We start from the raw sequence: 13624 nt of genomic DNA on the forward strand, positions 1-13624 counted from the left end.
TCACTGCTCGTAAGTTTTACGGGAACACGGTCACACTCATTCACTTACATATCGTCTGTGGCTGCTTTTGTGCCCTATCGGGGAAGTTAAAGTAGTTGTGACAGAGACCGTGCAGCCTACAAAGCCTAAAATATTTATTACCTGGCCCTTTACAGGAAAGGTTTGCTGCCCACCCCCTGGGCGAGTGGGATACTGACGTAGGGGATTTGGTTGGGGGAGAAAATAGAGCTTTAGCAGCAGAGCCTTTGGAAACCATGACATTCAAGATGGAAATGTTAGTCCTGGAGCTGATCTAAGTCTTGCAGGTGGGGGTGCCGCAGGCCTCAGATGGTGACACTGTTCTCTATGCGGCTGGGCTTCAGGTAGTCATAGGGCAGGTCGAGTTGCTCATTCCGGGCTGTAATCTCTCTTTCCAGGCTTTCCAAATCCGTTTGGAATTGGTTTAATACAGCCTTGGCCTTGGGGCTTGAGAAATATTTTTCTTTGTGATGCCCCAGAGGCACCTAGGAAAGGACAAAGGATCCATCAGTTTCTAGTCCAGAGGCAGAAGCCTGGAGCGCCTAGCCCCTCACTCCGATGTTGCCCTTCCAACTGTAATTTTTCCCTTTTCCCAGAGTCCCCTCTTACCATGTCTGGCTGGCGGCGCCCCAGATGCCATGTGATGGTCATTTGAAGACAGGCCTGTCGGACATCAGGTAGTGAGCCCATCACCGTGGTCATTGTTACATCTTCCTTGGTGGTGGGTGGGGGCATCCGCATTGTGCATGGGGCATTAGGGACCCAGGCATACCAGTCCAGCTGGGGGAAGAAACTGCAACCCTAGGATCCTGATACTTATGCTTTGAACCCCTGTCTTTCCCTTAGGCATCCCAAGGTCCATACACTTGCCTCCAGGGACCTGGGCTTTCGGCTGTCATACCTGGCCCTGGTTGATGGCCCCGTGCTGAGCAGTGCATGTGAAGACACACATGGTAAGGAAATGGCAGAGTTGCTTCCGGGACTGGAAGGAGACGGGGAAACCTGGCAGAGAGGAACAGGATTTAGGGGCTCCAGCGTGAGAGGAGAGATACGAAGGTGGATGTCTTGGGATGTCTGTGCTAGTCAGGTTCACACTGCATGGGTCCATTTAGGTGTGGATTTCTTATGGTGTGGTACCTAAATGTATTTTCTCTTCCTTATAATTTTTTTCATATTTTATCTAGTTCATTTTACTGTTAGAATATAGTTTATAACGTGGGCACCTGGGTGGCTCAGTTGGTTGAGCGACTGCCTTCGGCTCAGGTCATGATCCTGGAGTCCCGGGATCGAGTCCCGCATCGGGCTCCCTGCTCGGCGGGGAGTCTGCTTCTCCCTCTGACCCTCCGCCCTCTCATGCTCTCTCTATCTTATTCTCTCTCTCAAATAAATAAATAAAATCTTAAAAAAAAAAAAAAGAATATAGTTTATAATGCATATGGCACACAAGATAGGGGTGAATTGATTACGTTATTGGGAAGGTTTCTGGTCAACAGTAGGCTCTTAGTAGTTAAGTTTTTGGGGAGTCAAAAGCTATGCGCAGATTTTTGACTGCTCGGTGTGTGTGGGGAAGGGTTGGTGCCCCTAAACACCTCCTCCCCCGCCCCCCCTCCCCACTGTTGGAGGATCAACTGTATTTTGGCATTGATGGGTGTCTGTTCATTTGTTTATTTGTTCAAATGTATTTGCATTAGACCTGGGTTTCAATTCAGGTTCAAGCAATATAATCTGGGTGTCTTAGGCTGATTACTTAACCTCTCTGAACTTCCATTTCTTCGCCTGTAAAATGTGGGTGATTCCTACCTTATAAACGAGATAATGTATTGAAATCACCTGGTCCATAACAAATACTTGGTAAATAATAATAATTACTGTCATTATGGAAGGGTCGGGGGCTGAAAAGGTCTGAGTGATCGAATATATCTTCTGCCTCAAAAAGCGGTTAAGAATTTAGAGACGCTTCCTCCTATTCCCGAACAGGGGATTGTAAATGCCTGAGTTATAAAATGAGGAACGGGAGAGGTCGGGTGTTTATGGTATCACAGCCGAGAGAGGCTTTCCACAAACGTTATCTCGGGCCCCTGATTCTACAGTGGAGGTGGTGCCTCAGAGCCACTGATCCTGTCGGTTAAGAGGAACAAATATAATCACCCCGTTTCTGTAGATTAAAAAAAAAAAATCGAAGCCCAGAGAGATAAAACCGCTTGTCAGGATTGCATAGTCGGGAAAAGGCAGAGGTGACCTTGAACTCGGGTTCCTGACTGCCACTCGCAAGCTATTTTTAATTTTAGCACATTTCCTCTAAAAAGGCTGTTGGGAAAATTAGGCAAAGTGCGCGATACCGAGGCGGGTGGAGGAAGAGAGGATGAGAGGCAGTTGGTGGAGATTAAAGCTGACATGTGAGTGTTTATTTTTGTTTTCCAAATATAGAGAGTGGTTGGGGAGAAGAGGAGCAGGGAGGGAGAGGAAGAAGGATCTTCCGGGGGCCTGGGGGACCTGAGGGACAGTTCTGAGGTCTCCAAGACAAAGTTTGGGCCCGGAAGGGTGAGCGCAGGTGTTGGTTTGTTGCTGGCCGCGTCCCTGGGGCCTGGCCGTTAGTGGCTCCCCCCAGTAAACGTCTGGAGTTACCCCGCGGAGGCAGAGGTGCAGCGTGATGTGTGAGGGGCAGTACCCCGGAAGGACCTAAAGCCGTCCCTGCTGGCCCGTGTGTGCCGGAGAGGGGAGGACAAACCTAGCAAGGGCTCGAGAAGGGCTGTTCCTTCCCCAGAGGTTAGAATGCAGGCGGGGGTGCTCCATGTGGTGGCTAGATCCTAGCCGAGGGGAGGGGAGGCCGGACTGGCCCCAGAAATGTGGCCCCGAGGGGCCGTGCACGGGGTTCCAGTTGGTGCCAGAGCACGTACGGTGCTGAGTTTGCACGGGACGTGACTGGGCAGCGTGGGACCCAGAACGGTGTGTGTGTGCCGGACAGTAGCGGGCAAGAGGGGCAGGGAGGGAAAGCAGCGTGGGACGTGATGGGCTTTGCAGGAAGCTCTTCCCGTGTATCTCTGTCCTCACGCGGGAAAACAGACAACCATGAGGAGAACAGGAGCCCCAGCAGGGCCTGGGCAGATCCCTCCCTGGCTGTGGTTCTGGTCTTACTGGGCTCCATGCTGTGGCCGATGACGGCCATCTGTGCCTGGGGCTCGGGGATGACAGTAGAGGTTGGTGGCCAGGGTCTCTGAGGAGGGCAACCCCCCGGTATCTAGAATTGCCTTGAGTCTTAGGAGGTGGGAATGGGATTCAGATGCTTCCTGCGTGGCTGAAGAGGGGGGTGTGATGAGGGGTTGGGGGGTCCTGAACCTAGAGGGGCAGGACCGAGAAGGGGCTCTGGGCAGAGTGTCCCAGGGGCTCCCGTCCCCGGGGAGGGATCCTACCTCGGTCCTGGGCCTGGCACAGCCCCACCTCAGTGATCTCCCGACACCAGGCCTGCAGCTCCGGGTCCCCTCTCACGATGTCATCCCTGTGGTAGAAGAGGTGGACGATGCCCTCCACGTACCTGCCCAGAGGGGGAAGGGGGTGAGCTTCCTGAGAGAAGAACCTCTGCTCCTCTCCTGGGCCTCTGCCCGGCTGACTCCCACTGTGTCTGGGGACAGATCTTACGAGACTGGTCTCTGGGGACATTCCCTAGCTCTTTCTAAACACTAGTTTAGAAAGGAAGGAAACAGTTTAAGAATTCGTTTTAGGAATTCCGGACCCATGGCTGAAAGGCATTCTTCCTGACAAGCTCCCTGACCCCGCCAGACCCCGTGGTTTGCCCACCCACAGCTTTACCTACCCGCCCTTCCGGTCTCAGTCTGCCCATCTTCAGACCCTTCCCCAGTGCCGCCTGACTCTCCCTTGTCGCCCCAGGGTTGAGCTCCTGCTCCTCCTGTCTGGCCCTTCTTGGTTCCGTGTGGGGTCTGGCCCCATGCTGACCTCAGGCCAGAGCCCCGCTCTCCCCCGCCCCGGCGAGGCTCCCTTCGTCATCTGTCACCCTCACCCACCGGGCAGTGATCCCCCAGAGCCGTAAAGCATCATGCGCGTAGAGGGCACTTGGGATTCCCAGCAGGCCACGGTCAGCCAGGTCATCAGGAGGACAGAGGGAGCGGTAGGTCAGCTGAGCCATGGCCCGACGCAGCAACTGCACGTGGCCCCCTCCGCCGGTGCTCACCGCCTGCCACGACAGAGATGAGAGGCCGTGAGGGACAGGACGGAGCGGAGTGTAAGGGGCTCAGAGGTGGAGTTGCATATTTCCAGACATGGGTGGGAAGGGACAGGCTCACGGGTTTAAGGGCCAGGACATTCCCCCAGGTCGCTCTGGGATCCTCAAAGTGGCAGGAGGTCACGGAGAGCTGGGTGATGAGCAGCCCCGCCCCGCAGCGCTCTATTACCGCCTCACCTTATCAAATATTCCTCCTTCTGAGATGAGCTGGGATCTGGCCCGGGTGTTGATCTCCATGGTGTAGCGGATGTGCGGGATCAGGAGCTGGGGTGGAGGAGGTTGGGGGGGGTGGTTATGGAGGCCACGTGGGTCCTTCGTCATGGGGCGTGGCGCCCAGCCTGGCAGCCCTCTCCCCTCAGGGGGCTTTCCTTGCTGCCCCCGCCTGGCCAGGCCGGTCTGCTGCCGCTCCAGTCACTGCCATCGCTCCCTCTCCTGCCTCTTACTGCCCAGTGTGGCAGGCTCTGGCGCCAGACCGACCCGCGTTTCAGTCAGTACTTCAGCACTCACTTTGGAGCTTGTCCAGGGTCACGGACCCTCCGAGTATTAATCTGTGTCATCTCCCATCTCTCACCTCCTCTGTCGACTGGGGGTCATAACGGGGTCTCCCATCTTGGGGGCCGCAGTGCGCAGACCGTCGAGCACCCACGGAGCCCCTCATTCTGGACCTGTTACCATTGATCTTTATTCCCACTTCGAGGGTTGGTGTCGAATCAGCCCCTTTTTATCTACTTTTGTGCTTCTGTCCTTCACATCCTCACAGCTGAAACCAGCCTCTCTGCTCGCTAGCAGAGCCCCACGTCCATCCTCTGGCCGCTTCCCTGTGGGGGTGGGGGTGCGAGGTGCCTTTTGGGGGTGGGTGCTGTGAGTCCCCAGAGGGGCCCTACCGAGCCGCCTGCTGACACAGCAGAGGGAGGGGCTGTTGTCAGACCTGCCGCCCCCCCCCAGCTGGGCGGTTAGGTGCCTCTATTTTTAATAGCTTTAACAAATAGCCTTTTCTTAGCTATTAAAGAAGGCCATCTGATGTTCACAGGCGCTTCTTTGGCCTCAGACTGTTCTGTCTCGTTTGCACCCAGTGTACGTGCAGGTGTTGGTATTTATCTGAGGTGTAGGTGCTGCGCACGGGGAAGGACCCGGGTGGTGCCTCTGAGGTCAGGATATGAAGGCAGCTCCCATTGGTCTGAAACTTTTCAGAAAGTCCCCGAAAGACGCCGAGTGTCCTAGAAAGCCGAGTCCACGGGAGCAGAGCAGATACCTGAGCACAAACAACCCCTAAAAACGGGAATGGTCACTGCAAGAACTAAGGAGTTTGTAGCTTTTAGCTGCTGTCACGCTGTCATGCTTTGTTGTTCTATCCTTTCACGACCCCACCGTGGAGCTCCCGTTGTCCCCATTTAGAGAAGAGGGCCCTGAGCGTGCATCTGGGAGGAGGTCAGGATTCCGGATTCGCTCCCCAGCATCCGAATCCAGAGCCTGCCTGCGCGCGGAGCCTTTGTGACGCAGCAGCCTTCGCTCTCCGTAGGACTGCTAACAGCCCAGCCATCCGCCACGGGACCAAGTTGACAGAGGTGGGGACAGGGCTGACCTGATGACAGGGGATCGTGAGCACGAATAGAAGCCCAGCCTATTCCCGAAGAGCAAAAGATGGTGACGCGGGAGCGCCCCGAGAGCTATAGGATCCACGATTCTGTGGCACACACTGGTCTCCATCTGGTCTGTGTTGTCCTCGACTCAGAGAAGCCACAGCTCCTAGTGGCCAGGCTGGGGGGGGGTGGGGTCGGGAAGCCTCCAGCTGAAACCCCCCAGCTGAAACTCACGTGCATATCTTGCCAACATTTCAACTCCTTGCACCTGAGACGGAAGCCCTCGTCTTTGCTTCCGGCCTGGCTCTCCTCCCGAGTGTGCTGTTTCTGATAGTTACCCCGGGTTTGTCCCTTCTCTGCCGCGCCCCTCTACCTGAAGTGTCGTCGAGACGTTGAGAACATTTGTACGCAACTACAAGTCTTATTTTGCTGCCTTCTGCCTAGCAATGGATACTCAACTCACTCTTTTATCACATTTCAATATTTCTAGGTCATTACAACACTCCCACCCCGTGGACCTCTGGCCCTTCTTTCTCCGGTCTGATACCGGGCACGCTGCAGCTGCTGTCGCCCCCTCCCCACCCTCCCGACCAAGTCTTTGATTTCTTTTTCCTTTTCATCCAAATCACCACCTTGCCGATGCATGTCTTTCTGCACCTGTCTCCCGGGCAGGTCTAAGTAGCCTGCTGGGTTGTTCCCCTTGCCTTTTGATCTGTTCCTACTTGGCAAACTCCTCGGTTGGGGTAGAACATTCTCCGTCAGTTCTATGGTGTTTGTGTTGTGATTTCTAGCTCCAGATACTGGTCTCTGGATGTTTCTCAGGAGTATCACTTGCCCTCCTGGCTATGTAGAGAAGCTCCTAAGGCAGGAACAAGGCTGTTGTCTCACTAACAACATTCCCGCTGGACTCCACGCCGTTTGCCAGGTCGGCAGCTCTCTGAGAATTTCAGAGGGCTCCTTCAGGAAGATGTCCTGAAGGAACACTAAATGACTCAACTGAATGAAGATACAAGTTTCGGGGGTAGACAGTCTTCCTTCTCGACTCCCCCTCCTGCTTTCACAAACTGATAGAAACATTTTTTGCTGTTGCCATATCATTTGCTCTTGGGCTCTTTCCTCTCTCCCTGGGGTCTGAACGGGGACACGGAGGGTAGAGCATGTACCTTGAAGACCGGGTGCAGCCCCGGGAGGCGCCTCATGGTGGCCACAGCAATGACCTCGGCCACCAGGTGAGTGTTCAGCAGATGATACTGGAGCTGGTGCAGTTGAAAGTCGGCATTTCGGACCCAGGCCTTTGCCAGGAGCCAGGCGAATGGGGGATCTGAGGGCAGGAACAGCTGGGGGGTGGGGGTGCTGGGGCTGGGAGGCTGGATCTGCAAACATGAAATCAAGCCGTTACTGAACTTCTGCTTTACGTGTGACCTTCTGCTCAGCATTCGGGGGTGCAGGGGACAGCAGATGGGTGAGGAAGATTGTTGCTCCCCGGGAGGTTACAATCCAGGAGGAGAACTGAGGCCTTCTTCCACCCTGCCTCTCGCCAGCGCCCTGATGGAGGGGCCGAAGGCAGGAGCGTCAAAGCGGGGGCTCCAGGGAGGAGATGCTGCAGGTGGCTGGGAGAAATAGGACGAGGTCCAAGCAAGGGTGGGCAGTGGGAGACGGAAGCTGGACGGGTGAGACAGGACAGTACTTGTAACTGCTGAGAGCCGTGGGCGAAAGGGTATTCATCAGAAGGTGGGTGTTTGGAGTCCGAGGCTCCAGGGGGGTTAGAGTGTTTCTCCAAATGTGTTCCCAAGCGAGCAGCAGCACCGCTTTGGGGCTTGCTAGGAATGCACATGCTCAGTCCCCACCCCAGACCTATGAATCAGAAAGTCTGGTGGTGGGACCCAGCCACATATGCTAATGAGCCCTTCGGTGATTGCGATGCCCTCTAAAGTTTGAGAACCAGCGGGTACAGGGTGAGACTCCAAAAGGCCATTATGACTCTTGAGCAGAACAAGAACTTCCAGTTGGGTGAGTCAGGGGAAAGCAGACTGCAAGCAAACAGAGTGACAGGAGAGGGGTCTCACTGTATGATGATGGAGTTTGGGAGCCAAGAAGCAGGGGGCTGGATCCCCGGGAGCAGAGGTTGGGGTGAACAGAGAGCGGTGTGGGGCGGGGGGTGCCCAGGGCGCCTCACCTGGATGACCACGGGCAGGAGCTTCCCATTGGGTGTCATCCGCAGCAGGACAAGGGGGGCGGCCAGGTACTGCTTCTCGCCCCGGATCACGTTGGCTGGAATTCCATCCAGCAGGATGAAGTCGGCCTCAAACAGGGAACCGTTCTGGGGAGAGGAGGAATGTGCCCATGGTTAGAGCTGAAAGCACGCCTCCAGGGGCCAGGGCAAAGAGGGACACGTTTAGCTAGCTTCTTGTCCTCATCCCATGTCGGTACCAGGGTCCTCTTGGCGGGACTGGAGCATTTGGTCCAATGCCTCTCATTTTATAGACGTGAGCAAACAGCACAGCATGTGCGGGAGCAGATCTGGGTTCGGAACCGGGCCTGTGTAGAGTCCCGTCTGTCGGGCAGGTCCTGGAAGCTGTCCTGAACCCCTCGCCATCATCCCTCCATGGTCTGCTGCCTGTGTCCCCCCCGCCAGCAAACTGAGCTCTTTCACTGCCTGTCCAAACCTCTCCTGTCCTGCCGAGGAACCCCCACAGGGCCCCTCACTACTGCTGCCCCCGAACCCAGCACACACCTGCGTGCGCTCACACCTGGCTTCTCTCTTCCGAACCTAGGAGACCTCCCCGCTCTCCACCCCTGATGGCGCCTCCTTCACCTTTCGCCCTGCCCAGGATGCTGGTGCTGGGAGTACACAGCAGCCAGCGAACGTCATTGTCCCTGCTGATGTCGCTGGCCCCATCTGGGCGCTGGGAACTCCTCCCGTTGCCCTGCATCCTGGGAGCTCCTCAGAGTTTCCCCTACGCGCTCTGTCATCCGTAGGTTTTTCCAGCACGGGACTCTGCAGCCAGGCACAGTGGGTGACCACAGCCTCCCTTCCCCTGACTCATCTTTGGTCCCTCCCCACACAGCCAAGGGGAACCACGCAGGGTGGGAGGAAGTACCTGGAGCTCTCTCTCCAGCTGGGCCCCCAGTGCCTCCAGCCCGGGGGGCAGCACGAGCCGGCAGGGCAGAGAGGTGGAGCGTCTCAACAGCATGGGGTTGGCGCCATTGAGGAACTGGTAGCCAAAAAGCTCATCGTCCCGCCAGCACTGGTGGACCTTCTCTGTGGGGTCAGGTGGAATGTAGGAGTGGGCATTTACCAGCACCTGGAGGTCCCTCTCCTCCAGGCCCCCCCCCCCCAGCGGTTCTGACACACAAGCGCCCTGTCTCCAGACCCTGGCTTTGCATTCTGGAGGCCGCTGTGAGATGATCAGGCCTCCTAAGGCCTCAGCCGGGAAGGAGTCGTGGGGGACTCTGGGGTGTGAAGGTCGGGTTGTCCAGAGGGGCCCTCGGGAATGTATAGGGACCTGGGGGAACCACTGACCAGCCAGGGCGCTCTTCTGGCCCCAGAAGATCTGATCAAAATCCTCCGGGCGATTCCAGGAGCTCAGGAGGGTGTAAACACGTTTGAGGACCATCTCTAGCGCCCTAGGACAAGCGTGGAGACGTGACCCAGTCGCTGACCCCTCAGCGCCTCACTCATCACCACCGTTCTTGGACCTCCCGGCCCTCATCCGCTCTGAGCCCCTGGCTTTTCCTCACCCCGCCTTCAGTGCCCACTCGAAGTCCAGCCTCTTGTCCTCATGGAATCTCATGTTTGGAGGCAGATCGTCCTGACACCCGGCAGCTATGGTCAGGGGTAACCCCTCCTTCCAGGTGTCCCAGCTAGGAGATGGGGACCAGGCTTCAGGGAGGGTGTGTAGGTCGGCGAGGGGGGCGGGGCCAGGGAAGGGGGGACTGCTGGGGGGCTCGCGGGCCAGTGCTCACCAGTACAGCTCTTGTCTTTCCTTCAGTTCTTTCTCTCGATGCTTCTGGAACACGTCCAGGGCATTGTCTCCTGCAAGGCGTGCTGGGGGGACATTAAGACGATTGACCGCACAGCTTTGTGTGCTCCTGTGCTCTCCCCTGCGTGTCCTCTTCCTTCTTCTCCTGCTCAGAGCCCGAGTGCTCAGTCCTGCTCTCTTGCTCTCGCTGTGCCTCACGCCATCGATTGCCCAGACACACGCATCCCACCTTTGCCAGCTTGGCACTCCTGGTTTCACTCAGCTCAGCTCTCATCCCTTGCCTTGAGACAAAAACCCCACTTGTCACCCTTTCTCGTTCCCTAATTTGTCCTTCCCTACCTGATCCGATTCCATCAATAGCTGTGGTTGGATTAATCACCTTCATTAAGCTGATAAAATCTTATTCACCCATGTGACCACACCTATTTGTACCACATATTGCTTCGCTTAATTTCACGTCTTGAACCTCACCTGTTACACCTTCCACTGTCCTCAAAAGCTGCTGAGGAACAGCTGTGTTTGCCATCTTTCCCTGGGCTCACCTTCCTTAGACTTCCCATCAGAGGCCATCCTTGTGGACGTGTTCCTGCTCTTCTCTGTGCCCATACTTGCTTGGGTCAAAGTCGTATCTTCCACATTTCCATCCTTACTGTCCTTGCCCTCGTTTGTCTCTGGATTCATCTCTTGTTTCCCATGGTAACAAATTCTGTATTGTCTGCCCTCCTTCGTCCACACCCCGCTGTTGGGGTGCTCCCCGGCCCTCACGGTCGTCTTTCACGCTTTCCCAACCAGACCGGCTCTCGGGCTCGTGGCTCATACCGTTTATCCTCCTCCTTCGCTGCCACCTGCTCAGGGGTCCCCATCTCCTGCTGCACGTGCAGCCCTTACAGTCCCCGCCCTCACTTGTGCGGCCACAGATCTCCTTTCCAGTCTCTTTGATCTCCCATTTTCCATCATTGCTGTGACCCCCAGGCCCGTCCCCTCCTTGAAAGGGGGCGGCTGCAGATCCCGTGCTTCCCTTCCAGGCTCCCTGGAGCCCTTTATCCTGGGTGTAACTTCGGGACTGTAGAACGTTGCCCCGATCCCTGTCTTGTCCTCATCTGCCCAACACCCACTTTCCCCAGCCCGGACCCCCACTCCACCCGCGGTTGCCCGGTCGCCACCCCCGCGTCCCCGCCCCCCCACCCCCCCCCAGCCCTCACCGGTGCCCTCGGGCAGGCTCAGCACGCCCTGGCCCTGCACCCAGCGGTAGCAGGGGAAGGCGGCCTCCTCGCAGGCACCCGGGCCCCGCACTGTGATGAGGTCGCAGAACCACGCGTCGTCCACCAGGGAGTGGTGTTTGCGCAGCTTCACGAACTGCAGGGGCCCCAAGTCCTTGGGAACGTCGCGATCAAATTCCTCCTCCTGTGGGGACCACAACCCGCGACACTTAGCAGCAGGGACCCAGGAGAGGCCGTTTTAGTTCGAGTTGGGGGCGCCTTTGCGGAGCCTCCGCTGCCCAAGGCCTCCAGAGACACCTGTTCCCTGCTCCGGGCACCTGAGCCGCGGGGCCTGGGGAAGACGAGGGAGCGCGGGGCACGACGTCCCCGACCTCGGTCCGTCCCGGAGCTGTCCCCGCGCCCGCACCCTCTGAGCAGCCCCTGGCCGGACCGCTGACCCCGCACTGGCACTGGCCCTGGGGTCACTTAGGGAAGCGGTGGAGGCTGCGAGGACCAGGTTGGAAGGGAGGAGGGGCTGGGGGCCAGGCCGGGCCCTGGCTCCGGGTCCTCTCCCCGCCCCCGCAAATCCCCGGCGGCGCGGTCGCGCTGTGTCCCTCGTCCGCCGGCCGCCCGCGACCCCGCCGCCCTCCCGCCGCGAGCCCAGGCCGGACCGAGGGCGGGGGTCCCCGATCCGGGCCGCTGACCTGGCCCCGCGCCGGCCGCAGCTGCAGCTGCAGCTCCGCCTCCCCGCACGCCCCGACCAGCCACAGCTGCACGCTGTTGTGCGACCCCGAGAAGAGCCAGGCCCCGGTGGCCACGCGGATGCGGTAGCGGCCCATGGCGCCCCGGCAGCTCGGGCGCGGGAGCCGGGTGCTGCGTGCCGGTGGGGATCGTCCGGGGCCGCCGGCGGCTGTCGAGGCACCTTCGGGTGGTTGCGGGCCTTTAAAGATGGTCTGCGTCCCCGCCCTTCTCACGACTTCCGGGCGCTCCCCAGTCCCCGCCCCAGACTAGCCCGAACCTGTGGCGGTGGGGCTGGCTGTGGGGCAGGGCCTTGCCCCGGGTGGGGCGTAGCTGCGGGAAGATAGAGGGGGCGGGGCCTGCGCGGGGCCGAGAGGATGGAGGCACCCGGGCTTCTCTGGACGCCCCCCGCCTGGGGTTTGGGGGGCGGGGGTCGTGGGCCCCGGTGCCTCGGGGTTGGAGGGAGCCAGGATGAGGATCCAGGCCTTTGGGAAAGCAGGAGGAAGAGAGGGTGAGTGGGTCTTCCAAAGGAGGAGGAAGTCGCCCCTTCTCTGGGTCCGCACCTGGCAAGGCTGGCCTGGGAGGCAGTGCTGGGCTCCCATGGACCCACCCGCATTCCCCCCGCCCCGTAGGCTTCCGGTTCCCGATTTCTACCGCACTGGAGCCCAGTCCTGCGGGAAATGACGGGGGTTCCGCAGAACCTGGAAAAGTAGCAGCTCAAAGGCCTGCTCGCCTCTGTCCGAAGCCCAGTTTCACACGTCCTGGCTTTGGGACCCTAGATACACCGGAAACAGGGAGAGGCCTAACAGGCAGGGCAGCGAAAGCTCCTTTTGTCTGACGTTCAGTGGGAGCAGAAAATGTTAGGGACTCAGGTGTTAGGGTGCCCTATGGAGTCAGGTAGGAACCCAGCATACAAGGGTGCTTCCCATGACCTTTGTCCTTGCCAGGTGAACGCAGCCCCTTACCCTGCAGTCTGTTCCAGATTAATTTGTATTTGTCCTCATCTGACTGACCCTGATGCGTTCTTCCCCATCAGAATAGTTTTCTCCTAAAAAATTGTATGTAAGCAGCTTTTATTAGGCCTTAAGTTCCACTTCTTTCATCAGCCCTGTTGTCCTTAGTTCCCCCCTCCCCCCAGCTATTTCCTGCGTGGCTCTGAGGGCAGGAAACTAGGGGCCAGTGCTGGTTAGGGACTTTGTAAGCACTAGGAGGATGATTCAGGACTCAGGTTTTGTCACCCATATCCGCCCCCCCCTGCCCAGGAATCTGAGGCCTCCTGCAGGTCCCTGTCTAGATCCTGCTCCAGGTCACTGTAAACATTTGGTTCCCAGGGTATGTCTGGTGGCCTGGGCCAGGGCAGGGCAAGGTAAATCTGCTTTCTTGAGCCTGACCCTCAAAATGATTTGGTGTGTTGGTTATTGGGGACAAGAGGACTTCTAGACCCACGTGACAGTCTTCCAACCTCACAGAAGTATCTGGTTCTTACTAGGGTGCCATTCCCTCTCTTATTTCTAGGCCCACTCCTCCCTACATCCTCTGTGCTCAGGACTGGGTGTCTCTGCCATTGGCCGACTCCCAGTTCCTCCAGTTTTGGGGGTCACCCAATGAAATGGCTCACATTCCCATCCTGTGTAGTAGCTGGACCTGACCTTTCCCACGGAGACCCCAAAAGGTCATTTTTGCCTATAAGAGAGTTTGTTTCAGACCTACTGCCCAAATCAGTCCATCCTTCAACCTGCTTCCCTGCTGTTTTGTGACACATTTTCTGTCCTGTCTAGTGCACTGCAGGGTCACATGGCAGAGGAGGAATGAATAATCGAGAATAATCCCAGTTGGCGCATATGCTAAGTGAGTTAATATATTTAAAAT

The 13624-nt window shown here is 57.6% G+C and overlaps 2 protein-coding genes across 12 annotated transcripts in view; one reads left to right on the plus strand and one right to left on the minus strand.

Moving 5' to 3' along the window:
- Positions 1 to 112: 112 nt before the first annotated feature.
- ALOX12 (arachidonate 12-lipoxygenase, 12S type) lies at positions 113 to 11952 on the minus strand. Of its 11 annotated transcripts, none has more exons than XM_081805854.1 (15): positions 11722 to 11946; positions 11021 to 11222; positions 9802 to 9883; positions 9577 to 9699; positions 9359 to 9462; positions 8937 to 9097; positions 8651 to 8833; positions 8012 to 8155; positions 6999 to 7208; positions 4433 to 4519; positions 4038 to 4207; positions 3429 to 3514; positions 920 to 1020; positions 628 to 798; positions 113 to 503 (listed from the first exon to the last, which is right to left on the minus strand). In XM_081805854.1, exons 1-15 carry the CDS (start codon positions 11854 to 11856, stop codon positions 324 to 326), a joined length of 2139 nt encoding a protein of 712 aa, XP_081661980.1. In that variant the 5' UTR covers positions 11857 to 11946; the 3' UTR covers positions 113 to 323. The 11 variants fall into 11 exon arrangements, with proteins under 11 accessions (XP_081661980.1, XP_081661982.1, XP_081661979.1 ...); XM_081805856.1 differs by having other exon boundaries at positions 628 to 681; positions 3429 to 3550; XM_081805853.1 differs by having other exon boundaries at positions 3429 to 3550; positions 11722 to 11945.
- Positions 882 to 13624, plus strand: part of ALOX15 (arachidonate 15-lipoxygenase) — a 57609-nt gene continuing 44866 nt past the window's right edge. The window contains exon 1 of the mRNA XM_031038971.2: positions 882 to 971. Within this exon, the coding sequence (XP_030894831.2) occupies positions 969 to 971 (3 nt within the window). The 5' untranslated portion in view covers positions 882 to 968. The remainder of the gene's footprint in view (positions 972 to 13624) is intronic.

The sequence above is a fragment of the Leptonychotes weddellii genome, chromosome 15 (assembly GCF_054177405.1).
Source record: "Leptonychotes weddellii isolate Sample4059 chromosome 15, ASM5417740v2, whole genome shotgun sequence".
NCBI classification, from domain to species: Eukaryota; Metazoa; Chordata; class Mammalia; order Carnivora; family Phocidae; genus Leptonychotes; species Leptonychotes weddellii.